This window comes from Canis lupus, chromosome 17 (assembly GCF_003254725.2).
Source record: "Canis lupus dingo isolate Sandy chromosome 17, ASM325472v2, whole genome shotgun sequence".
Lineage (NCBI taxonomy): Eukaryota > Metazoa > Chordata > Mammalia > Carnivora > Canidae > Canis > Canis lupus.
The window spans coordinates 19,973,151-20,000,813 of NC_064259.1; the positions used below are offsets into that span (position 1 = coordinate 19,973,151).

The window sequence follows — 27,663 nt, forward strand, 5'->3', positions numbered from 1 at the left end:
CAGTCTTGAGAAAAACCATATACCTAACACAATAAATAATATCTATTGTAATGGCTGAAAATCATTACTGGAATGTTAATTTTATTAAAAGTGGTTCAAAGAAAAAGTTTTAATATGTAAAAATAATAAGTTTCAGTTATTTATGCAAATAGATCTATTATCTGTTGATGTGAAATAAATGAGATGTTACACTTTGTAAGCACTAAAGCTTCAATGTTGTCTGGGCATGGGCACTGGTAACAATTAAACACCAAGAGGCCCACGCCTGGTAGAGCCAGGTAGATTTTCTTTTTAAATATATACTGAATAGAGAACACATAATGCCTGTTTGAGTTTTCTCTCTCTCTCTGTACACATTATGTTACAGATATCCATGTTATAACATGTATGTGCATACATATACGTAACTTTTATACACACACAAATATAACATTTGTTATATATATAACATATATATATATATATATATATATATGTATATATACATAACACAATTAAAATTTTATTTTTCTTCCTAAGTTTTGGTTAAAAGGTTCTGCTCTGTTACAAATTACATTAAGTTTTGTCTCAGAAAGTGAGATTTGAGATACGGCCACCTAAGCTAAGAGTTATTACAGCAATTTCTGGTAGAAAGTATTCTGTGGTGGGGGCGGGGAGGGAGTTCAGGGGGAAGAAAAAGAAGAAAGCAAAAGAAAGGAAAAAAAATTAAGTAACAATAACACAGTCATGGTAGACTTAAGTTTTCAGTATGGAGTCTCTCTGGATTATAGAAAGGAGACCAAAGGGGTTGTAATTCAGCCTCTATACAAATAAGATAATAGAAACAACGAATCTCACCTAGTATTATTTATATAAAGTAAAACCTAAACTGTAACTCAGCTCTCAGGTCTGGATAGAAATTCTGACATTCATTACGGAAAGGTTTCCAATATTTTTGTAAGAATAATAAAAGTGGGAAAAAAAGAATAGCAAAAATGATTTTCATAAAAAATCACATCTCTGGCAAAGCACGTAAGGTATGTTAATGGTAGAAAAGGGTCAAGAATTTTTTTAAAAGGGTGATTCCTAAGCACATAAATCTTAAAAAGTAATAAAGAATGTCATATGATTAGGAATAAGCAGCAAAATGAGAGAAATCACGTAGTAAATGAAATGGGTCAAGTACTAGCAACTGAATGTTTCTAAGGGATGGTTTCCCAATAGAACTAACTTTGGTTCATTTAAGTTAAATAAAAAAGGGGGGAAAAGTATTTCTATGTGGCACCTTTTTCTATTTATACCCAAATATATGAATGAATTAATACCCAGTGCCTGGGCTCGTAGTAGATACAACAGTATTAATAAATACCAAAAATAAAACTTTATTGATACTATTTATTAAGTGAATAAATGCCCCACAAACTGATACTAAGCACAAGTATTAATAAACTTTTAGGTCAGAGGTAAAAATGCGTTTGGGTTTTAAAGGGCTCCCTACTGGTTAGATGTAGCCTTTATAAACTAAGATAGGGACACCACTTTATGAATGTGAAAGATTTGATAAGCAGCAATATAATGGTAACATGGAAGTTAATAACATATCCTAAGCAGGAGAGCTTAGCAAGGCTATTGCACCTTACCAATGTCCCTAAAGTCATCAGCAGTGACTCACGGCAGTCAAATGTTTCCTTTAAAAAGATGGAACTAAAGGTAGTTCTAGAGCCACAGAACATCAAATCAGTTACGGCAGAAAAGGGCCAGAGTAGACTTACAAATATCATGGTTCTTGCCACAAAAATCTCTTGATTACACCAATGGCTTCCTTCTGTTTATTATCATTATTTCTTATTTTGTCACATGATACAGAATAATTTCCATAACTATCTTAAGATATGACAGTAGCCAACTGGGAGGGTGGGTGGAGGTGGTCTACATTAGATACCCAGGTACCTTACTTACTCAAACACTAATAAATATCTGTAGGAATGCAGTTCTAAATGCCTGTTTATTAATAATTTTTTATGTAAGAACACATTATATGCTTATCAAATATATACAACTGCTTCTGCATTAATGCCACAAATGTCTTGAAATTTAATAAGACCAGAACCTTTGTGTTCAGACTATCTCTCTTTTTCAATTCTTCCCACTCTCTTACCTTGAGAGGTGGTACTTTTCGCACCTGGATCCTGTCCCCTCTACTGAGAAAGGGCTGTGGAGAGACTTGAAATGGCTGCTGGTGCTGGCGATTCTCAGTGACACGTGGCCTTTTCTCCCAGCTCACAGGGGCCTCTTCTTGGATGATACAAGATTTCCTCTTGAGGCTTTCTGGGCTGTGATCAATCAGAGTTGATGGAGGTTCTTTTGCAGTGGTCTCCTGTGGACTTGCTTCTGCTGTGGGCTTCATTACTGGTTTTTCCACCCCAGGACTCTTGGGTTTGTTTGGGGACATAACTAAAGCCTCTTGGCCTTCATCTTTGTTATAATTAGGAGTTGTAGTAGCGAGATGATTCTCTTTCTCAGACTCCTGTTCAGCAGAGGCAACTGGCTTCTGCTCCAAGAGATCATCATCCTTTGGGCACTTGATGGGAAGAATGCTGCTAAGCTCATGTGTATTGCTTGCTGAGGAAAGTAGGGGCTCTGTGGATTTGGGGTTTGGCTGCACCGTATCTTGGATTTCATGTTCTTCTTTTCTTACTGGGGATGGTATTTGCACCACTTCTTCTTTAGACCCTGACTGGGGAATTACTGGGACTACACTGACAGGTGAGGCCTCTGAAGGAAGCATGGGTTTTGGTTGCTCAGCTGGGGTTTTCTTTACTTTGAGATCACTGGGCAAGGCTGTCAATTTCTTTGAATCCTCAAGGCTCAGGCCAGAACTAAAAGGTAGAAGAAAAAAACATTCTGGTTGAGAAATGGCCCGTGTTATTGAAAGCATTAGGATATAATAGTATATAGCAATGCCTAGAAGAAACCCTGACATATAGTAAGTATTCCTCATATATCATCACTATTATTATTATTAGTGAAGTTCTGCAGCTTGAGTGCCTAGATGCAAACCCTGGCTCCAACATATCCATGTGACATTAAGTAAGTCACCAGTCTTTAATTATATTACTTTATACTGTTGGTGTGATTAAGTTAATGCATATAAAGTATTCAGAACAGTACCTAGTACATATTAAAGCTCAATAATGTTAATTATCACTATTATTTATGCTTATAAGAGGGGCTGTCTTGTCTAGAGGCAAGCATCACAGACTACCCACCGGGTAGGTGAAAGAAGGCCAAGACTCACTCACCCTGATCAACTACACTCTGTAGCACCTGTAGAAAGGCTGGCCCAAGAAATCTATGGGCCCCTGAGGAGACAGTAGGAGGTGGCTATCAACATTCTCCAGAGGTTGAAAATTAAAACTGTGGAGTTTCTGGAAAGCCTAAAGTTTAAACTTCACTTAGTATAGCTCTGTAACTCTGAGACCAATGCCTCTGAATTACCCTGGGAGTGAAGGTCAACTGGGACTTCCACAGTGTGGCTTATGTAGAGCTAGGCTACTCAGCAGAGGTCACTAGAGATTCCTTCTAATGTTTTAGAGTACTAAACAGGCAAAAGCAAAGACCCTCTTTGGTGACTTCAAATGATCCATACTGCACCTCTGAGATGGAGTGGCTAACAACAAAACTAGACAATAAAAAAAAAAAAAAAAACAGTCCTCCTGTAAAAACTGCCCAAAAAGTAACAGCTGACAAAAGAAAGACCCGGAAATTAACGTATATGCTTATGGAGGGAATAAACAATATTTATGGAGTAACTGTTACCTGTAATAATAGTCTAAATGTATACACCATCATTTCTATAGAAGGGCTCAAAGCTCATACCAAGACTGTAAAAATATCAATATGTAAGACTCTTTTTTTTTTTTTTAAGATTTTATTTTTAAGGAATCTCTACCCCCAACGTGGGGCTCACATACACAATTCCAAATTCAAGAGTTACACACTCTACCGATCAAGCCATCCAGGTCCGTGAATATGTAAGACTCTTAATCTCAATAGGAATCACTTCCTACATGACCATAAAGGGGATCAATGAACTACTTCAAGATAAGAAAAAGAGCTATTAGTTGTTAAACTGTGGTTACAGAGTGTCCTTAAGGATTGCCATTCGGTATGCAGAAGGCAAGAAGAGAGAGAACCAATAAACCTCTGGATGTTCAATTCTACTTCAAACAATACAGCTCTATGGTCATCTATTTAAATGACTCCATTAATATTTTATTTGGATTTTTTGTTAGAAGAAAAATGATTTAAAGTACATCCCCTTAAGAATAGGGGTTGTATATTTATTCAACTATGAAGACCTGTCAGAGTGCCTTCTAAAAAGAGGCTGTTTAATGATGCCCTGGGTGGAATGGTCCATTTAATGGGATTCCTACTATTCCTTGTTGATTCTGGATAAATTACTATCTTGTGGGATAATTAAGTATTAGAAAAAAAAATGTACAGAACTTCAGTATTCTTACAAAATTACTGGAAGAACGATTCAGTATATTCAAAGAAAGGGACTCCAATACAAGATAATAAAAAAATTTTAATGAAACCATCCCACCCACAATGGTAATGTATTAAGAGTCAAGTAATTCAATTCTGTGCACCCATGATTCATTAAAAAAAAAAAAAAAAAATTCTTGGTTAAATAGAATTGGTGAAAACATAGAAGGAAACTGAGGGCTAGAATTTCTGGAAAGTAGTTAAGATGAAACATGGTATGACATATATGTAGGAATTCACATTTGGTTTATAGAAACTGTCTTGGTATTACCTCTGACCATAGTAGCTTTCAAAGAATTGTTCTTTCCATGGCTCTACTTTTTTCTCCTTCTCAATCTCTTGTCGAATTCTGACCTGCATCTCAGGTGTAAACTCACCTGTAATGTATCAAAAAGAAAAAAAAAATAAAAAAAGATATTCAATAGAAATAGGCTGTTTGTAACTTTTAACTATTTGTAAATCATAAAAGACTCATGCAGGAGTCAGAATACTATCATGTGAGAGGAACAGAAATTTCCCACAATTCCTCACTGGCAAGGAGCACTTGAAAGCCATCAGGTGACATCCAATGCTTACACACCACTGCATGCAGTTTTCAGTACTCAATGGAGGCCACCTGTGCCTTTTCTCTGGACTCTCCTGGAACATGTCCCTCCTGCTCCAAACACCATATTCCCTAAGATTTCTTTTATCACTAACCTTGAACTTGTAATTTCTTTTCCACTGGAAAAAAGTCATGTGTTTTCAGTAAATAATGCCACTGGGCATTTTGTTAAACTTCTGTTTCTCTCAGGCAACTTGTATTTTGTGCCTTTTATCTTTTACTGCATAATGAACAGCTGTGACCCTGTTCAGAGGCAATTGAAGTTTCAGTAAAAGGGAGTTATTTGGGAGTTGTTAGTTTTCCAATTGTTCCAGAAATTGAACCATTCTAGTGCCTTGGCAATAAGACACTCAACATGCCAATGACCCCATTGCTCTGAATATGACACTTATTTGCATATACTCCTAACTATCTCAATCCCTCCCACTCCAACAGCAGAGGACTGCAATATGCTGGGTAGGCCATCTTCAAACTGTGCCTCAGAAAGGCTGTGCTCTTTTATCTCTACTACCAGGACATCAAGGAATAAGAGAAAGAAATGGTAGACTTGAAGTTTAGGTGTTTTCAGGGTAAAAATATGGAATGTAAAGTGTTTGAAGACACAGTCCTGGGCATAGGAGTAGGAAGAGAGGAATCTGCCTGTCAGAACCCAACCGAGAACTACTTTTTTTTTTTTTAAGATTTTATTTATTTATTCATGAGAGACACAGAGAGGGGGGCGGGGGCAGAGACACAGGCAGAGGGAGAAGCAGGCCCCATGCTGGGAACCCGACGCAGGACTCGATCCTGGGTCTCCAGGTTAGTGAGTCTACTGTGCATTAAAGAATGAGGAATAAAAAGTATTGAATTCTGTTCACATGTGTATAGTGTTCAAAGTTTTTGCTGCTCATAAAATATAATCACATGACTAGGTATAGCAGTGACTGCTCATATACAAAAACAAAAAAGGTAACATTGATAATAATCAAGGAATCACTATTGATAAATCTACTTTAAAGAACAGGGGTTGCGGGGCAGCCCTGGTGGCGCAGCGGTTTGGCGCCGCCTGCAGCCCGGGGCATGATCCTGGAGACCCTGGATCGAGCCCCACGTCAGGCTCCCTGCATGGAGCCTGCTTCTCTCTCTGCCTGTGTCTCTGCCTCTCATTCTCTCTCTGTGTCTCTATAAATAAATAAATAAAATCTTTAAAAAAAAAAAAAAAAAAGAACAGGGGTTGCGGAATGAGTGCCTGGGTGGCTCAGCTGGTTAAGTCCTGATTTTGGCTCAGGTCATGATCTCATGGTCGAGAGATCAACCCTGCTTTTAGCTCTGCACTGGGCATAGAGCCTGCTTAAGATTCTCTCTCGCCCCTTTCCTCCCATCACAGCTTGCTCTCTTCTCAAAAAGAAAAAACAAAAAAATAGAGGGTTGGGCAGGGCATATATCCTTTATCAAATTATTCTTAAAATAAATGTGATGGTAATACTTATGTTTTAAAGTGCATACGTAACTGCAGTTCTTTCAGAAAAAAGTGGTCTCTGCTCAAGGAAATCTTTAAGAGATAGAACCACAGTAACCAGTCAGAGAGCTCCTCTATACAGAATTTGTAGCCCCCCCCACCAAAAAAAAAAAAAAAAAAAAATTCCAAAACAATAGGAAAGTAAATGTCAAAAATTGCAGTGAACAATATAAATATTAATTAGCTGGTCAATTAACTCTAAAAGCTAGAGATCTGACAAAAATGTCAGCAATAAATACTATTCCCAGTGTTCTCCTTACAAATAAATGTATTTAAAGCTTCTCACACCTGTTTAAGCTATGACCTTTCAAATGTTATGTATTCCATGTATACTGGAAAACAAACATAATCGAACAATATAAGTCTAATTCTATATTCTGCTTAGGAAAATTTTAATTCCTGGGCATTAACCTAGAATCACTGAATCAAAATCTTTAGGAACAAGGCCTAAAAATATGTAGTTTTTTAGTTTCCTCAAATTCAAAGGTGACTTTGAATTCTTAAACAAACATTGCTAGACTCCATCTGGAGCAAAACCTGGTTACAAAGGTTCCAGACAAAAGTCAGTGTAGTGTTTCACACAAGATAGCTGGTTCTACCTTACCGAAATACCCTGTCCTTAAGATTACCAAAATTGCTCAAACGCCCTGAGGCACAAAGGTGCCAATATGCCCTCATAGTGGCTCCAAGTACATATATAATTCTAGGAGGCACATGAAGTTGAGCACTTACCTTCTGAGAGTCTTTCCTTCCAGCCTTGGGCTGCTGAAGTGAAGAACTCATTGTTAAGGGCTGAGCCATTTAACTTCATCAGACCATCTGGACCAACCTGGGTCAAAGAATAAGCCAAGAGAAGCTTACAAAGAAAGCCAAATGTGTCATGTGGAATTTGACTTTCTTTCATTTCAGAGAAGAAGGTATATACATCTACATTTTATAGAAACATGACTATATCATACCATGTGGATTATGGACACTTCTATTTTATATCATTTTTCCTAATAAATTTCTCTCCTGTCTACTTTGAATTCCATTCCCCATTAATTATACTCAAAGAATCATCTATAAACAAATAGATCTACATGTAGGTTTTTTTCCTGACACGGTTATTACTTGTTTTATAAAACTGTGATCAAGCTCCCTACATGGCTCTGAATCTTATTTTTCTCACATAATACATTGTGGAGGGATCCCTGGGTGGCGCAGCGGTTCAGCGCCTGCCTTTGGCCCAGGGCGCGATCCTGGAGACCTGGGATTGAATCCCACGTCGGGCTCCCGGTGCATGGAGCCTGCTTCTCCCTCTGCCTATGTCTCTGCCTCTCTCTCTCTCTGTGTGACTATCATAAATAAATAAAAAATCAAAAAAAAAAAAAAAAAAAAAACATTGTGGAAGTCTCTCCAAGTCAACTGGCATAATGTTAGCTCCTTTATAATAGCTGCATATTATTTCATTGTATGCATGCACCTCAATTCATTTACCAGTTTTTTAATCATAAACATACACCTTGTTTCCAAAGTTTTCCCATAATCAACCAAGCTGCAATAAGCATTCTGGCAGAGTTAATATCACAAGATGGTAAATCTATATATTTAATAAATATGCACAAAGGTGAACAATTTATGTTTTTGCATGTTAATTAAATATTTAGAGTTACCATCTTGTGAAATTCTTATCATTTGCTCATTTTTCTATGAAGTTGCTTATTTTTATCAATTTGTTTGGATCTTTTACATATTATTCATAGTTAAACTGTCATATATACTAAAAATATTTCCCCCAATTTATCTGCCTACTGACTTGATTTGTAATGTCTTGCCAAAGGGTTTTAAGATTCTTTCTATTAGAGATTTTGGATTCCCTACCTTGGTTCAGATGCATAAATCTTATTTAAGGACATAAAACACAAGATTTGAAAATAATTTGGACCGAGAAACTTAATAAAATTGCCATTTCCCCCATATTTAAAATTTACATTCCAATCAGAATCTCTATGCAATTTTTCATTAACAAAATGATTTTATATCTTTTTAACAAAATGATTATAAAGCTCCGAAGGAAAAGAATAAGAAAAATTGCCTTTTCAATTATTAAACATACCCACTACACATAGCCACTACAGTCAAAACTACTTTACTAGCATTAGAAGGAACGAAGAAATGAGTGGAAGGAGTGTGTGCATAAACACACACTGCATGTAATCGGATAGAATACATAATCAAGATGGTGTTTCAAACTGTGAGAAGATGGTTATATTAAATGTATAATGATGGAACAACTGGCTATTATTCAGTAGAAAATAAAGTTGAACTTCGATTTCAGAGCGATACAAAAAAAATTTCTAGCTGAGTGAAGTCAGTCAGAGAAAGACAAACATTATATGTTCTCAGTCATATGGGGAATATAAATAATAGTGAAAGGGAATATAAGGGAAGGGAGAAGAAATGTGTGGGAAATATCAGAAAGGGAGACAGAACGTAAAGACTGCTAACTCTGGGAAACGAACTAGGGGTGGTAGAAGGGGAGGAGGGCGGGGGGTGGGAGTGAATGGGTGACGGGCACTGGGGGTTATTCTGTATGTTGGTAAATTGAACACCAATTAAAAAAAATTTCTAGATGAATTAAAAGTCAAAAACAATTTTTTGAAGAAAATTTAAGTTAAATTTTGGGTCATCCCAGGGATTGAGGAACTCTTCTCAACCCATTTCACTTCCTACACCTATCTGGGCCCACATAATCTTCTCCTAGCTCTAGAGCAGAAATTGGTGAACTCTTTTTGTCAGAGGAGAGACTGCAAGTATTTTAGGCTTAGCAAGGCCACAGGGCCTCTGTTGCAACTATATAATAACTGCCATTGCTGCATGAATGTAGCTATAGACAATACACAAACTAATGAGAGTGGCTATATGTCAATAGAACTTTATTTACAAAAACAAGCAGTGGGCTGAAACTGGCACAAGGCCTATAATTTACTAACTGCTGATTTGTACTCTAGAAAGTTGGCAGAGGGGGAAGTAACAGTTTTCCCTATAGGAACAGGTCATCCAACCTCTGCTTTAATAGTAGTCCAGTGATGAGCAACTTACTCCATCACAAGGCAATCCATTTAAATAGCTATGGCTGTTTTGTTTTAAGTTATTTTAACTCCCTATCTGTTTTCTGGAGAAACACAAAAGTTTACCTCTTTCATAGGACAGACCTTCAAATATATCTGGACAGATGCTTTTTTTTTTAAAGATTTTATTTACTTATTCATGAGAGACACACATAAAAGAGACAGAGAGAGACAGAGAGAGGCAGAGGGAGAAGCAGGCTCCATGCAGAGAGCCCGACATGGGACTCGATCCCAGGTCTCCAGGATCATGCCCTGGGCCGAAGGCAGGTGCTAAACCGCTGAGCCACCCAGGGATCCCTAGACAGGTGCTTTAATCCATTCCCCTCCCATGTTTTTTTTCTCTGGTCTAAATGATGTTTTTTTTAATTTTATTTCTTTTTTTTTTAATTTATTTATTTATGATAGTCACACAGAAAGAGAGAGAGAGAGGGGCAGAGACACAGGCAGAGGGAGAAGCAGGCTCCATGCACTGGGAGCCCGACGTGGGACTCGATCCCGGGTCTCCAGGATCACGCCCTGGGCCAAAGGCAGGCGCGAAACCGCTGCACCACCCAGGGATCCCTTAAATTTTATTTCATAGCTGGGCATTCCGTACACTGAAATGTGGTTTTCAGTTTCATCCTATTAATAACCAGAATTCTATAAACGCTCCAAATTATACATGACAGTGAAGTTCATTTGAGTTTCATACTTCTATACATGAGGACATTATTTCTCAGATTACTGTGTGTTCTCACCATACTCAGAAAGACAGACTAAGGGGATCCCTGGGTGGCTCCGCGGTTTAGTGCCTGCCTTTGGCCCGGGGCGCGATCCTGGGGTCCCGGGATCGAGTCCCGCGTCGGGCTCCCTGCATGGAGCCTGCTTCTCCCTCTGCCTGTGTCTCTGCCTCTCTCTGTCTATCATGAATGAATAAATAAATAAAATCTTAAAAAAAAAAAAAAAAAGAAAGACAGGCTAAGTAATGTCCTACTAAGAATTCCCCACAGGACTGCACTCCATGGGAATTTGAACAGATAGCTTGTAAAGTCCCTTTTAATTCTAAAATTTTATGTAGCAATCCTGCTTCTGAGAGAAGATAAGGGCCATTAATCAAAAGACAGTTCTAAGGAACCTGCATTAGAATTCTAGAGATAAGCCTTAGTTAGGTCCTATCTTATTCCCAACATCATAACCTGAGTCTTTAAAAAAAAAAAAAATGAGAGTAATTCGTAATGAGAAATTCTTTAAAAACTCTGCAGAAAGGTCAGCCTCCTAACTTGGCATCCCCGAAGCTGTCATTTCCTCAAGAATTTTTAAGGAGGGAAAAGCAGTCCTGGGAAGGATCAGCTTTACTTACTTCTTTGCCCTACTGCTGGTAGTATATATGACTTACTTGGTCTCTCTGGAAATGGAATCTGACCTGCTTTCCTACTTGCTGATTCACATGACTATGCAATGAAACTGGTATCAATACAGTTTAATAGATAGTTTTCAAACTTAGAAATATTTTGTTTTTTCATAATTTCTGAGGATGATGTGTGTAAACTCAACTTATTCTTCTTTAATCTCTTATTACAAACCAGGATATAAATCTAGTCTTCTTACTGTAAACAGGGAAAACTCACTCTCTTCTTGTTTTTATAATGATTAGGAAAAAAGAGGAGGGCCTACCAGATTACTTAGAACACACTATGTATTTGGAAATAATAGAGTTTTTTTATATTCTCAGAAAAAAAAACCCCTCGAGTTGAATAAACCTTAGAAAAATCATAATTGTCCTATCTTCCTTTTGTAGAGAAGGAAACAGGTGATCAGAAGGGAGAGTGACTTACTGGTCACTCTTTCCTTGATAAAAGCCTAAGTCTCAGATCTTGGCCTTATCCTTTTTTTTTGTTAGGTTTGCTTGTTTGTTTGTTTATTCAAGAGAGACACACACAGAGAGGCAGAGACAGAGCCAGGGGGAAAAGCAGGCTCCATGCAGGGAGCCCAATGCAGAACTCGATCCCAGGACTCTGGGATCACACCCCGAGCTGAAAGCAGATGCTGAGCCACCCAGGTGTCCCTCTTGACCTTATTCTTGACCAACCTAAATCTCTCTGGTCCCGATCTGAACTTTTCCCAAGCCTTTGGTATTTCTTCTAGCTATCTTTTTTTTAAGAGTATAAACTATATTGGGTTTTTAAAATTCTTTATTATGAAAGCAAGAAATGTTTTTGTTAAAAATCTACCAAAACATGAAAATAACTACATTCTTATTCCCTTCAAACAAATCAAAACAAAACAAAACACTCAAAAGTCCCTGTTAAATGTCCTAAGCAAGACAACTCTTCTTTCTGGACTGTATTCAATGAATACCTTACCTCCTACTATGATAGCTACAAAAATCTGACCCCCTAACCTTGACATTCTGATAAGTTTTTTCCTTTTGAAGGCTTACAGGGCAAAAGTATTAGGAACACTTACATAAAAATATTCTTACTTGTTTGATTACCTTTGATACCACTTCTTTCCAAGTCTACATAAAAAAAGCTATTCAAAAAGTCTCAAGGAGTTCTAAAGGAGATGAGTGAACAAAGCCTCAGAAGGTTTTTTTTTAAACTGCTTATGCTTAAAAATAACACACCTGTCGATCCACCTCTGGCAGTAGTAAAAGCAGTCGCTGCTGGCAATCTCCGGGAAGGACTGAAAAGGTGTGTTTGTTGATCAGTGCTCGGAGATTTGTATTAACCAGAATGGAGTCTGGTGTCTCAACATCAATTTCAGCACATTTAGTCCTTTTCATCTGCCCTACAAAGACAGGGGAAAAGAATCATTTGGGCCTCCTTTACATTTTTGTTTCTATCTAACATATAGCTTACCCTGGGCTGCAAAAAAATCATAGTTATGACTACTTAAATATCACACAGTGAAGAAGGGAACACTTAAGGTTTTTAGAAATTTCTTCTAAGACTAACAAAATCAAGGATGACACATACAATGATAAAAAAAAAATCCAGAAAAATTCAGATCTATATATCATACTGAGATCCTTTTTCCCTTCCCATGAAAATTTTTTTATCAATTTTAAATTTTAATTTTGATTACCCCAAAAAAGTTATAACTGAATAGCTTCATGATTTCAAGAAACTTAGTCACAATCAAAAGATTAGGGACTTTCAAATGACTGACAGATTTGAGTATCCAAAGGTTTCAAATGTAAATGGCAAAAAATATTATAAACAAAAGACTAACTTGACAGAAACATTTGCCAGTCATGACAAAACTTTATTACTATTCTTCATATTAAAAGTGCATCTATATGGGGCATCTGGCTGAGTAGGTCGGTAGAACATGAGACTCTTGATCTCAGGGTTGTGAGTTCAAGCCTCATGTTGAGCATAGAGCAATAGATAGATATTAAAAAAATTGTTTTTAAGTGCATCAATAAATAAATATGAAAAAGAAATACCACCATTAGAAAAGTGAGCACAGGAAATTACAGGTAATTCATAGTTAACTAATCATAAACATATGCTACAGTATTAATATTTTTTAAATGCCAGTTAAACCAATGAACTCTTTTTTGCCTATCAAAATGGCAAATACTGCAATATAGTAATGAGACTACACAGAGAAAAAGCACAGACTACTCTCAAATACCGCTGATGGGTCCCAAATTTATATAATCGTATTAGGAAAAAAAATTAATAATATATACCAAAATTTCATGTGTGTTGAAATCTTTTTTTTTTTTTTTAAGATTTTGTTTATTCATGAGAGACACCGGCAGTGGGAGAGGCAGGCTCCTTGTGGGGAGGGGAGCCCAATGTAGGACTCAATCCCAGGACTCCATGATCACGCCCTAAGCTCATCCACTGAGACACCCAGTGTCTCTGTGTGTCAGAATCTAAGATCCAGAAATTTTATCTTTAGAAATACATGCACAAAACTATACAATCCTGAATGTGGATAACCTCTGTTCCTAGTTGAAGGTGAAGCAAAAGTAAGCTCTCTTAAGAGGAAAGGATTTCCCTTAAGTTAGGCCCACAGAATTCCTATAAATTAAAATCTCACAGACTACCCCTGACAAACCAACAGATGTGCACAGAGTCAATAGAAACAAAAAATAAAAGGTTTAGACCTAAAAGTACTACTATCACTGAAACTGTCACAGATAAAATACAGAACGGTGCTGCATAAAATATTAAAGAAATAAAGAACGTGATTGTAAAGATGAGGATACAATAATTAGGAATGAACACAATCAGGTCTCAGTAAATTTCAAATAATATTAGTAGTAATTATAACAATAATAATCAATAATAGCAGCAACAAATGCTTCTGTAATGCTTCATTAATGCCAGGCACTAAACACTGACCATGTGTTAACTTGTTTATTTCATAATTCTATAAAGTAAGAAAGTATAATTATATATTTCACAGATGAAAATGAAGCCGAGGCATGGTAAATAATTTGCCCAAAATTGTACTATTAGGTTACAGTGCAGGAATTTGAACCCAGGCATTGTGCCTTTAGAGGCTGTTGTTTATCACTATATAGAGGTAGAGCTATCATAAAGTCCAGCCAAGTGCCCCCAACTCCCTATATATTTTAAAATTTTTTTTATTTGTATTCAATATAATTAACATATACCAAATTATTAGTTTCAGAGATAGAATTCAGTGCATACAACACCCAGTGCTTATTATATCAAGTGCCCTCCTGAATGTCTATCCCCCAATTACCCCATCTCCCCACCTCCTCCCTTCCAGCAGCCTTCAGTTTGTTTCCTAAAGTTAAGAGTCTCTATGGTTTTCCTCCCTCCCTGTTTCATCTTGTTTTCATCTTATTTTACTTTTCCTTTCCTTCCCTTATGTTCATCTGTTTTGTTTCTCAAATTCCACATGAGTGAAATCATATGGTATTTGTCTTTCTCTGTCTTATTTCATTTAGCATTATACCCTCTAGTTCCATCAACATCATTGCAAATGGCAAGATTTCACTCCTTTTGATGGCTGAGTAATATTCCATTGTATACATATACCACTTCTTTATCCATTCATTTGTCAATGGACATCTTGGCTCCTCTACAGTCTGGCTATTGTGGACATTGCTGCTATAAACATTGAGGTGCAAGCGCCCCTTTCAATCACTACATTTATATCCCTAGGGTAAATACCCAGTACTGTAATTACTGCATCATAGGATAGCTCTATTTTCAACTTTTTGAGGAACCTCCATACTGTTTTCCACAGTGGCTGCACAAGCTTTCATTCTCACCAACAGTCTAAGAGGGGTCCCCTTTCTCTGCATCCTAGGCAACATCTGTTGTTTCCTGACTTGTTAATTTTAGCCATTCTGACCGGGGTGAGGTGGTATCTCATTGTGGTTTTGATTTGGATTTCCCTGATGCTGAATGATGTTGAACCTTTTTTCATGTGTCTGTTAGCCATTTGTATGTCACCTTTGTAGAAATGTTCGTGTCTTCTACCTATTTCTTGACTGGATTTTTTGTTTTTTCAGATGTTGAGTTTGAGAAGTTTTTTCCCTTTATCTGATAAGACATTTGCAAATATCTTCTCTCATTCTGTCGGTTATCTTTTGGTTTTGTTAACCGTTTCCTTTGCTGTGCAAAAGCTTTTTATCTTGATGAAGTCCCAATAGTTCATTTTTGCTTTTGTTTCTCTTGCCTTTGGAGACATGTCTAGCAAGAAGTTGCTGTGGCTGAGGTCAAAGGTTCTCCTCTAAGATTTTAATGGCTTCTCTCACATTCATGTCTTTCATCCATTTTTTAATTTTTGTGTATAGTGTAAGAGAGTGGTCCAGTTTCATTCTTCTGTATGTGTCTGTCCAATTTTCTCAAAAATCCCTATATATTTTAAGAAAATTTTTAAAACTTCAAAATAACTCCTGAGACAAAGGAAAAATCACAATAAAATATTTTTAAAATTTTCAAATTGAATGATATTAAACACAGCATTTGAGAGGTGAAAGTAAATATCTCCAAAACTGAAAAAGTATCAAAATATATAAAATGAAAAGTACAGGTTTCTACATTCAAACCCCGTCCTATCAGAGATGATATTTTTAATTTGAATAAATGAAATCACAAAATACATATCAATTATATTATGTCTTTTGTTTCACTGAATATCTTGAACTACTTTCCAAACTACAACCTACAAAGCCATCTCTTTTTGATAGGCTTCACCATATTCCAACATATATACCATGACTCATTTAATTAGAAACCCACTGATGATCACATAGGTGGTTACCATTTTTTGGTTTGCATAAACAATGTTGCTATGGCTCTAGGGACTGAGAGAGCAGCATCCTAGTTCTGCTTCCCCATATGACTGATGAAATGAGTGTCAGCATTCCTTTAATAGCTTTTGCTAATTGTGCATTCATTTTGTACCTTCACATGAGTCAAACTCTAGTTAAAATTCTTAAAACAAATTTTTTAAAGTAAGCCCTATGCCCAATGTGGGGCTTGAACTCGTGACCTGGAGATCAAGAGTTGCATGCTCCACCGACTAAGCCAGCCAGGTGCCCCACTAAAATTTAACTTAACTCCTTAAGTGAGACTGAGAAGTAGTTGTAAATTATATTGATGTATTCTTGATCAAATAGTGTCTGCGATATTTTTGTGTTCCTTACACTAACTGGCTCATTTCTAGAATTTAAAGTTTAAAAAAGTCCTCCAGTTTTGGTAAAGTTGGGATGCCTGGGTAGCTCAGCAGTTGAGCATCTGCCTTTGGCTCAGGGCGTGATCCTGGAGTCCTGGGATCGAGTTCCACATCGGGCTCCCTGCATGGAGCCTGATTCTCCCTCTGCCTGTGTCTCTGCCTCTCTCTCTGTGTCTCTTATGAATAAATAAAATCTTAAAAAAAAAATAAAGTTGACCTTTTTTCCCCTCAGTTTAGGTTGCTGTATTTTATCATATTATACTTGAAATGTGAGCTATGTTTTTTTTTCTGATTAAATCTGGGATGTAATATACTATTAATTTTTACTGAAGTTGTCTAAAACAAATTATATCAATGTAAACTAAAAAGATTTCATGTGAATTATCGAAATTTAGCTTTATCATTTGTTTTACATAAAATGTACAGCTTCTTCCATACATTTAAAAAATACTCTTTGGGGGATGCCTAGATGGCTCAGTTAAGTGTCCAACTCATGATTTTGGCTTAGGTCACAATCTCTTGGGTTGTGGGATTAAGCCTGGAGTTGGGCTTTGTACTCAGTGAGGAGTCTGCTGGAGATTCTCTCCCTCTGCCTCTCCCCCTACTTGTGCGTGCTCTCTCCCTCTCTCACAAATTTTTCAAAAAAATGCTCATTGTGGCATGTGCTGTAAAAATTCCCATCTTATTTCCGTTAATGCTTATTTGCATGACAAGATGAACCTGCATTTACTTCTTGGCCATTAAGTGAAACTTAAATGCATCATGCCTTCTTTCTTATGATTAATTTTTTCTAGTTTATAGTATGGAAGTTGGAAATTCTCAGTCCATAATTTCTCAATTTTTTACATTGACATCTCTACTGCAATTGAATGAAAACAGTAAAACTGTTTAAATGCATTTAAGTAGAATATAATCTCCATAAGGAAGAAACTTTGTTCAGTTCATCACATCTCTAGAAAACTGTGATTTGGCATATTAGTGTACCATTTACAAGTATTTATGTAATTTATGAATATTTTTAATATTTGGCAGTGGAATTAATAATCAAAGGATATGCTCAGTTTATTGCAGAATCGCCCCTAAGAAAAATGCACCATTTTACAGTCCACCCAGAATCAAACCAGACTTTACAAAGAGGCTGTCCGGTTGCTGGAATAAGGACAATAGGCAAAGAAGCTGGCATCCCCAGCAAGTTGTAAAATAGGTTCTTAACATTTCATTGCATATATTGTGCCTGATAATCTTTGAATTATTTCTCCTCCTGCCTTAACATCTCACTTAAATGTCTTCTTGGGGAGAACAAATTCGATAGGTTCTGCTTTTTGCAGGTGCCAGGAGACACCTAAGCTACAGCTCCTGCAGGACTGGAAATGCCTCTACATCTCTATAACATAGCATAATCTTCCAAGTGCAATATAATTAAAATTTAAATCAAACCCAGAAAGGCAACTGTTGGATTTCAAGAATTCCTTTTTCTTTAAAGGTTTATTATTTTTAAGTAATCTCTACACCCAACATGGGCCTGAATTCACAACCCCGAGATTAAGAGTTGCACTCTTCACTGAATGAACCAGCCAGGTCCCCCCAGATTTCAAGAATTCTGACTTGTTTTTTAATTTTATTATTATTTTTAAAAATTTATGTATTTTGGGGGGGGCACATGCACATGTGAGGGGGAGGGGTTAGAGAATCTCAAGAAGACTCCCTGCTGAGTGTGGAGCCTGACATGAGGTTCCATCTCATGACCCTGAAATCATGAGCTGAGCTTAAATCAAGAGTTGGATGCTGAAATGACTGAGCCATTCAGGTAGCTAGCTAGCTAGCTAGCTATCTTATCTATCTATCTATCTATCTATCTATCTATCTATCTATCTATCTATCTAAATTTATTCATGAGAGACACAGAGAGGCAGAGACATGGCAGAGGGAGAAGCAGACTCTTCGAGGTGCACCTGATGTGGGACTCGATCCCAGGACGCCAGGATCACAACCTGAGCTAAAGGCAGATGCTCAACTACTGGGCCACCCAGGTGTCCCTATTTATTTATTTTTAAAAAGATTTTATTCACCCATTTCAGAGAGAGAGAGAGAGCATGAGTTGTCAAAGAGGCAGATGGAGAGGGAAAGGCAGATTCCCAGCTGAGTAGGGAGCTCCACATGGGGCTTAATCCCAGGATTCTGGGATCATGACCCGAGCCGAAGGCAGATGCCTAACTAACTGAGCCACCAAGCCTCCCAACTATCATTTGTTTTTTTAATAAATAATTTTATAAAATCAAAAAACAAAAAATTAAGTCTGAAAATATTAATTCTGTTCTCATACTTAATAGTTTAGAAGGGTCTGGAATATAAATGGTCATAGAATAACTTTTCCTTTGAATTTTGTCAGCATCCCTGTACTACCCCTTCAGCTTCTATTCTGCTGCTGCTACGTTTACCATCTCAATTTTTACATCTTTGTATGTGAAGTATTTTCTTTCTCCTTGGTTGCTTTTTTGTAATATTTTCATTATCCTGGATGCTTTGAAATTTCAAAGAAACGTGCCTTGGAACAGGTTTCTTTTTATTCATGTTTCTTGACATCAATTATGTAGTTTCATCTTTGGAATCTGGGGCTTTCCATTCCCTGGAATTTTCTTGTATGATTTTTCTTATTATCTTATCCTCCCCTCCCCCCTTTTAATTTCTGTCCTTTCTAATGGTTCTACTATTTTAGACATCAGATATCCTAGATTGGTATTCCAGTTTTCTTACCTTCTCTCTACTTTTGAATCTCTCTTTTGACTTATGTTCAGAGATATTTCTTCACCTTTCAGTATTTTTTTTTTAAGATTTACTTATTCGTTTGAGTGAGTGAAAGAGAGCAAGAAAGCATGGGGTGTGGGGGATGGGGGGGAGAAGAAGAAACTCAAGCAGACTCTGCGGTGAACGTGGAGCTCAACGTGGACCTGATCCTACAACCCAAGATCACAACCTGGGCTGAAACGAAGCGCTAGACACTAAACCAACTATGCTACCCACCCAGGCACCCCACCTTTTAATATTTCTATTTTTTTAAATTTCAGCTACCTTATCTGTTAATACTCTCTTTATTTTTCAATTTTTAAAATAGTCTCTTTTATGGATGCAATATCATCTTTTATATCCTTCTGTGGATATTACAGTTTTTGATGTTATTTGTTTTAAATATTCCTGAATTGCCTGTTTTTTCTGAATCTGTATTTCAGATTCTGTGTCTCATAGTGGAGGTCTTCTTCAAAGATGATTGTGAATAATCACAATGAAAACAAAGGCATTAAAAAAGGCTGACTGGCAATTTAGGGTGCATAGGTGGGTCTTATAGACTGGTGAACTTCACAAAAGTATGACCCAGATGATTTCTATTTAGTATGAAATCTATAAATTTGCCTGCAGATTTTCTTCTGAGGTTGTTCACTGTTTTTAGGCACCAACCCACCCATCTCCTGCTGGAACATCAGTGGGCTGGAGGGAAGGAAGTAGTGGTGACAGGAACATGCCTTACTACTAACATTCTGGAAGTCAAGCAGAAGGATCACTGTTAGTCTTTATATTTTTCTTGTTTCCCTGATTTCAGTACATTGCCTCATTATCTGTCCTCAGCCACCACTGTTATCTCTGAGTTTGTAGTCTATATGGTTTTATCACCTCAAAATAAACCTACCTCCTGCTATGGTAAAGCATCAGACTGCTTCTTATTAACTTTCAAAAAAGGCTCTTCTTTTCAATCCTAGGCATCACCCTTCCCCACTGTGATACATGCTGTCTCCTATTCCTGAATCTTTCTGGTGTCTGCAGCCTTAGCTGGCTTATTATTGGTATCTGTTGCTAGGCTCGGTGAAAAATTCCATCTAGTCTTCATCTTTGAAAATCTCTTGACTGCTTGCCCATCTGTTGTCTCTTTATTTTCTTCACCCTTATGGATCTAATCTTTTGGATTTCCATATTCCCATCTTAGTGGGATTTCAGAAGGAACAGGCAAAAAGGGTCAATTTACTATGTTTAATTATGAGTCCTTCTACTTCTCTGTGCAAAGAAATAAGACATAAATAATGCTAGACAAAGCAGCCTATTGTCAGAAAAAGAACTAAACCACACAACAGCTGCTGAAATTCAAACACACAGTTGACAAATTAAGATGCGGAACCGAAGTTTTTGTAAATTAACTTACGTGTGTGGAGCCTGTCAGATCTCTGGAATGCCTTCTTCCCCAAGCCTAACAAGGGGTTTTCCACTTGAACTGAACAAGAATAGCTAGAGTTTGAGTTCTGAGGGCTACTTGACTGCCCATCAGATGGCTTTCCTTCCCATATTGCTAAGAGAAAAAATATATCAAAGACTGGTGACATTAGGGTTATAGACAGAAATCAATCAATCAAACACAAACTGAAAGGAGTTACATATGAGGAAATGTGACCCTGCAAATGTGTTTTGAGTCTGCAAAATCAGAATTAAAAAGTAAAATAAAATCCCTTCCTTCCCCCCAGCACATTATTTGCTTCTGGTGGTAAATCTCCTTCCTAACAAAATGCAAAGGTCTGCAGAACACCACTTAAATTTGGTAGGCCCATGTAATCAGCTAGCATCAAAATGAACTGTGTAATAAAATACAAACTCTGTATCTAATCTGGTTTTGATGAAAAATAAAACAAATAACAATAACAACAACCAGAATCCAAAGGACTGTGTTTATATCCAATGGAAATTCAAAGGTAGCCAATATTCTTAGGAAAATTTCCTATCTTTAAAGGAGAGACTGGTGAAGGTTAGTCTCAGTGTCTTGGCAACATCAGCTCTGTAAGGTCACTGATTAGAGGCTTCCAAATATTACTAGATTAGAAATCCTGGAAGTCAGGCATTGATTTCATTCTAACATGCAAATATCGCCAATTTATTTTTTCATAACTGCATGATGATTCTGCATAAATTTTCCCATTTATGCTGAATGGATTTATATCAATGATCTTGCAGTAACAGGCTATGTAAATAATCCGAGCAACTTAAAAATAAGTATATGGTATACAAACTGGAAAAATGGTATAAAAAAATACTAGAAAAAGAAACTTCCAATGGAAATACACCCAAGTCTGCTTACCAGGTTTGGCAGGTACAGAGTCACTGGCTGCTTTGACAGTCTTGAGAGAAAGAGGCTGGTTGGAGGAGATGGACATGCTTGGCCTGCATTGTTGTTGCTGCTGCTTCTTCTGCTGTTGCTGTTTTAGAGCCTATAAAAAGAAACTCTATAAGCAACAAAATAATTTTTTAGTAAAAACACAGTGAAGGACTGCTTTTTAAGTGGTGAGGAACATGCTGATCACCCAATTTCTTTGAAAGCTATCAAAGTAAACAAAACCCTAAATGAAACCAATTAAATGCAAGGCCAAAATGATACTTAAGAGTTTGAGTATTTTTTGGTAGTATTACTCCTGTATATAAATGTGAGAATTAGTCACGAACATTTTTAGAACTTAAAAATCACCAGTAATGCACAGACTTCTCGTAATTGTAGCAGCAGAAAATTAGAGGTTTTCAATCATTTCTGGAAATAAAATTCTAAGCCTTCAACCAAAAAAGAGACTCATTTGCATTAGCTCTATGTATAAATATAAATATTTAGCTTACATATATTTCAGAGGTGATACATGTGAACAATAGATGTTAAGTAATTACTTGATTCTGATCTCCTGTAAGAGCCAAAGACCAAATCCTCATAATTTATAGCAAAGCAGTAAATAGAAGGGAAGGAAGGTTGGAAAACATAGTATGATTTCTTCTGGCTATTTCAGCATATTTTTATTTCTATAATGTTTCTAGTTTGTAGAATACTCTAAACTATTTGGAATGAATTAGAAGACAGTTAACTAATTAAAAAAAAAATAGAAGAGAGTTAACTTCCTAGAGTTTAGTCATGAAAGTATATGAAGGCAACTTTTTAACTCAAGGTTTAAAAAAAAAAAGACACAGAAATTAAGAAAGTAAAGCTACATTTCAGGAAAACTTTGGAAACCTATGACCTTGCTAAATTGCCAGTTTAAGTTTTAACCTTTAGACCATCATGCAAAAAAGTGTGGGTTAACTGGCTACTTGGTTCCCATTACCTCTTCACACTCATCTCAGGCTATGTTACATAGGCAACGACTGATCTTGACCTAAGCTGCCAAAGGGAAAAACTAACTGAGTGAGTCAGGGATCTGGCTGGCTTACATTCACCTTCAACATTTATAAAAGCCAAGGCAGGAGTACAATGTATAAAAAATGTCAGTGTTGTTTACTGATTATAGCTTCTCTCTCATTCTCTGCAATCAGAACAGAAAATATTCATAGGCTTCCTGGGTGGCAGCCAGTGGGTCTTTCCTAGTCTCTCACAATATCCACATCATTCCAGGTTAATGCAAAATTTAATAGAACCATTTGATCTCATCTATTCCTGCTGTGAACATGTAAATTCAGATACATGATGGAAACAGAGTAGCTTATAGCCTAAGAACTGTACTCAGTTTTCTCCTCCCTAAGTAGCTTACAAACTCTGTTCCTATTCTATTTTAAAATGAAAAGAACAACAATAACAAAACCCTCATATTGTGATAAAGGATACCTTATTTTGAAGTAATTTTTCTCACCTAATACTATAAAAAGTATACAATGGAGGCAAGGTATTACTTTACATACCAACAACCTAATAAACGTATTTTTCCATACTGGTATTCTTTAAAGAAAATACATTTGACTCTTGGGATTACAGGAGTATAATACAGGAGTAGTAAACATGTCATGCATTTTCTAATAAGGTTTAGAAAAATACATGCCTTTTTTCCTGTGGAAAGAAGCATCACATACTTCTTAAAATCTTCTAAAGAATTTATAAAAAAACAACTGCTATGAGATTATCCAGACAGACAGCAATCAATGCTATCAAATTCCGAAGCTTTTAATAAAATCACTTTTGTTTTAAATACTTCCTTTAATACTTTAAGATCTACATAATTTTTAAAATTTCAATTATATAGATAATACACGATTACATCTTTACCATTTAATTCAAACATAAAGCTAAACCCTCTTGACCACTCAGTCTTGCCCCCTCGTCTTCAGAGATAACTACAGTCAATTTAATTTTCCTTACTGAGCTTTTCTTACACTGATGTATGTCTCTATTAAAAATACATTGTTTATCAGTGGTATCACGCTCTAAATGTTGTAATACAACTTAAATTTAGTGAATCAACATTATAGTGTGGTGATGCTTCCATGTCTATATATATAAAACAACCACATTACAAACTTTTAATCTTGTATCATTGTCCAGCATATAGATACACCATCATTTATGAAGGAATTCCCTGATATATATTTGGTTACTTGCAAGTTTTTGCTATTACAAGCATCAATACAAATATTTTTCTGTGTGTTTGTAATTGGTATGTATATCTGTATTTTTCTAACCTAAGTTCCAAAATGTTCAAATGCTTAGTCATGAGGTATGGGCATTTAAAATTTTAATGAAATTTTAATAGATATCACAAAATTTCTTTCCAAAGTAGCTATATGATAGTTTATATTTCACCAGCAACTACCAGAAGCCATTTTTCTACACACTTGCCAACATCTGATAAAGTTCTTTAGTTTATACGAATCTGAGGATAAAAGAAATCTGTTAATGTTCAGTTAATTAGTAGTGAGTTTATATTTACTGACCATTTGCATTTCAAAAAAAAATGTTCTTTGAAAAGCCCAATAACATAGACCAATGGCAAGTAGCCCTAGGGAAAGAGATACATTATAAATGAACAACAATGAGGAACAAAAAAGAAACATAAAAGAATGCTACTACAACTTTATGCAAATATTTTTAACAGTCAAGTGAAATGGACCATTTTCTAAGAGAAATACATATCCAAAATTAAGAAAAAACATTTTTCCAAAATTAGCTGAAAAAGCAGGAATCAAATGAGACCAGTAACAGATGAAACTGAAATGCTATGAAAACAATTCTATGATTGTTTTCCAAAAATCTAGAAAAATGCAGAGAGCTATCCAACTTTTTTTTTTTAAGATTTTATTTATTTATTCATGAGAGAGACACACACAGAGAGAGAGAGACCAGGCAGAGGGAGAAGCAGGTTCCATGCAGGGAGCCCGACGTGGGATGTGGGACTCGATCTCAGGTCTCCAGGATCACGCCCCGGCTAAAGGCGGCGCTAAACCGCTGAGCCACCCGGGCTGCCCCCAACTTTTTAATGCTAGAATCCTGATTCCAAAATTGTACAAGAATTGTACAAGAAAACAGCAAAATCCAAGCAAAAGAAAAATCTATCATATTTAAAAACATGTAACAAACATGTAGAATTTATTGCTGACAGCTAAGCATGCGTTACCCTAGAGTACCTAGCCTCGGAAGTCTGTGTGTTCGTAGATTTAAAGAGAAAAGCAACCTGACCCTCTCAATAAATGCTGAAGAAAACAAACCTGAAAAGTTCAACACCTATTCACAATTTAAAAACCTCTTAGCAAATTAGGAACAAATGAAGAGCTTTTAAACCATGATAAAAAAGACTAGCTACCACAAACCTATAACACAGAAGTCCATAAATTATTAAATCCGAATTGGAAAACTGCAAGAAATTTTTCCTCAAAATTAGGACCTTATGTCCTTTCAAGAAATTTCCAATGCCTTCCAGAATCACGAATTTTTAACATAGATTAGACTTTTGATAAACAGAGATGAGCATAATTACCTGCTTTAGTGCCTTCTTGCTGTGCTTCTGTGATGGAGAAATGACTTTACCTGCTGGAATGGTGGGTGACGGGCAGCCTGACTGGGGAGAGGATGGCTGTGACAGTCTAGACGATACTAGTAGGGGGAAAATGATAATAAAAAATGTGGTTATCAGAGTTGGTATCAAGCACCATTCCTTCCCCAATCATATGCTGCTACCTGTATTAAGAACTGTGACCAAACACTTTTGGGAAGGATCTTCTTTTTGGAGTTCTACTGCAAACAGCCTCCCTTTTCAGTTTATTTCCTCAGAAAGCTCTAGTGAAGGATGATAGGATGGGGAAGGGATGTGTGTTAGTATTCATTACTTTTCATTCTGTGATTTTTCAATAGATTGATTGAAGCAGGAAGCAGAATATAAACCATGAGTCATCAAATTAGATAAAACTCAGAGGAGATTCTAGAGCTTGTTGGACAGTATGTATGTTCTTAAGGTAGATCTAATGACAACATGATATTGTGAAAGAGCCCAGGACTGACTGAATGGGTCCCAGTTTTCCTTATCTTTAAAATGAAAGTAATAAGGCCATTCTACTTCAAAAACTCTACTGTAGCTTTAATTCTTATATTCCTTCAGCTCTTAAAATCAATAGTTTCAGGCCTGCCAATGTGAGAGGGTGCATTAGGATTTCTCCAATAGAAGCAATATACACTTGCATAGGGTGTAACCCCTCTCTACTTCATCACAAGTTGTTTTATATCTCATCAGAGCTTAGCCAAAGCTAAGATGTAAATGAGGGTTTTCTCTTCAGAAGCCTATATACCCTATTTTTTTATATACCTATTATAATAAAACAGCAACTAGATTTTTATGTTCTGTAAAGTTCAGTAGTGAATTACTCATGATAAAAGATAACCAAAATATGCTGATTCAGACCCCTTAATAATAGAAATAATAAAAAATAATAATCACTACTGCTAGGGATGACTCTGGAAGAGTACATGCTTACTAACACCTTCTCTTTTCCATAGTAACTGGACAAAAAGGCCTGGATAGCAAAATGGCATTTCATGGTATGGCTAAAGAGCTTGAAGATACCACATAAAGTATGCTGGTAGGTAGCTACTTGACATAAAAATGCAGAAGCATCATAGTTCATGGGAATACACAAGTTTGGGAAAACAGTTTTTCAACAGATTCTTGTATGTCCTAAGAAAGGAATACACAGTAGATAACATTTAAAGAGGACAACAGCAGACAAGAGTAAGATGATGACTGATCATACTTGGCATACCCGGCTTTCAACTCCAATCCTTATGATAAGGTTTATATATGGGAAAGAACTGACATGTGGTAAGCATGAAATTAAAAAAAAAAAAGTTTGTTGTGATTTATCATACAAACATAAAAGTTGGATAATTCCGGAGATAACTGAGCAACAGAAAGAAACCACATCCTCAGTCTACTTACATTGACCAATTTTTTTAAAATGACAGCTTTACAGAGATATGATTTATATAATATACAATTTACCTGAAGTGTAAAAATTTTAATAGCTTCGGTTAAAAGTTGTAAAACCACCACCAGAATCAATTTTCACCACCCGTCTAAAAGTCCTGTACTGGCTGGCTATCACCTCTCTTTCCCCTAACTATGGCCCTAGTGCTATGCAATTACTAATCTACTTTCTGCATCTGCCTATTCTAGACCTTTCACATAAATGGAATCATACAATATGTGCTCTTTCGTGACTGGCTTTTTTCACTGATCATGTTTTGAAGCTCGATCCATACTGAAGCATGTATCAATACTTCTTATCATCGAATAACAGGCCATTTCATGCATACACTGCATTTTGTTTATTCATTAACTGATGGACATTTGGGTTGTTTCCCCTTTTGGTCATTCTGAACAATGATATGAAGGTCATTCATTAGCATGATTTTGTATTGAGACATATATTTTCAATTCTCCTGGGTTCAGATCTTAAAGTGGAAGTTCTGGGTCTTATATCAACTCTATATTTAACTTTTTGAGGAACCGTCAAAATGTCTTCCAAACTGGCTATACCATTTTTACAATAGTACAGGAATGTGTGAGGGTTCCAATTCTTGTCAACAACTGTTATTTCCTGTCTTTTTTTTTTGACCAATGTTTTTAAAGGGACATAAAATAAATAGACTATTAACAAACATTTGACTGTTCATTTTCTTTTTAATGGTTTGCAGAAATCTGAAAACATACATTTCCTAACCCTCAAGCACTGCCTGACAATAAACAGAAAACAAACAAAATAATTCCATTAGACTATATAAGAATTCCATTTTGCAGCCTGAAAAAGAGACAATAAAGCTATCTGTAATTGCCAGGGCAAACTATTTGGACTGTTCCCCCTTAAGGCAAAAACCTTTTCTATCAAATGAAACATAAACATATCTCAAAGCCAGCTGAAATAAATCATGAAAATTTCAGGACCCACCAGTAGGGACTATCTCCCAGAATTGACTAAATACAGGTCTCAACTTCTAT

The 27,663-nt window shown here is 36.3% G+C and overlaps 1 protein-coding gene and 1 long non-coding RNA gene across 7 annotated transcripts in view; one reads left to right on the forward strand and one right to left on the reverse strand.

Moving 5' to 3' along the window:
* The window catches only part of LOC112664683 (uncharacterized), a 70,750-nt gene that overhangs the window by 27,759 nt on the left and 15,328 nt on the right, over positions 1 to 27,663 (forward strand). For 2 of the 3 annotated variants that reach the window (XR_004805924.2, XR_003139888.3), the window contains one exon: positions 26,166 to 26,248. The exons of the other annotated variant lie outside the window; for it this stretch is intronic. This is a non-coding gene — a long non-coding RNA (uncharacterized LOC112664683). The remainder of the gene's footprint in view (positions 1 to 26,165; positions 26,249 to 27,663) is intronic. 3 annotated transcript variants of the gene reach the window in all.
* Positions 1 to 27,663, reverse strand: part of ASXL2 (ASXL transcriptional regulator 2) — a 151,204-nt gene that overhangs the window by 12,382 nt on the left and 111,159 nt on the right. For 3 of the 4 annotated variants that reach the window (XM_049096202.1, XM_025454465.3, XM_049096201.1), the window contains 7 exons: positions 25,153 to 25,268; positions 21,513 to 21,642; positions 20,589 to 20,732; positions 12,351 to 12,514; positions 7,365 to 7,461; positions 4,802 to 4,907; positions 2,138 to 2,858 (listed from right to left, as the gene is read on the reverse strand). In XM_049096202.1, the coding sequence (XP_048952159.1) occupies positions 2,138 to 2,858; positions 4,802 to 4,907; positions 7,365 to 7,461; positions 12,351 to 12,514; positions 20,589 to 20,732; positions 21,513 to 21,642; positions 25,153 to 25,268 (1,478 nt within the window). Of the gene's footprint in view, positions 1 to 2,137; positions 2,859 to 4,801; positions 4,908 to 7,364; positions 7,462 to 12,350; positions 12,515 to 20,588; positions 20,733 to 21,512; positions 21,643 to 25,152; positions 25,269 to 25,352; positions 25,452 to 27,663 lie in introns of all 4 variants that reach the window. The other variant, XM_025454467.3, reaches the window with a different exon arrangement.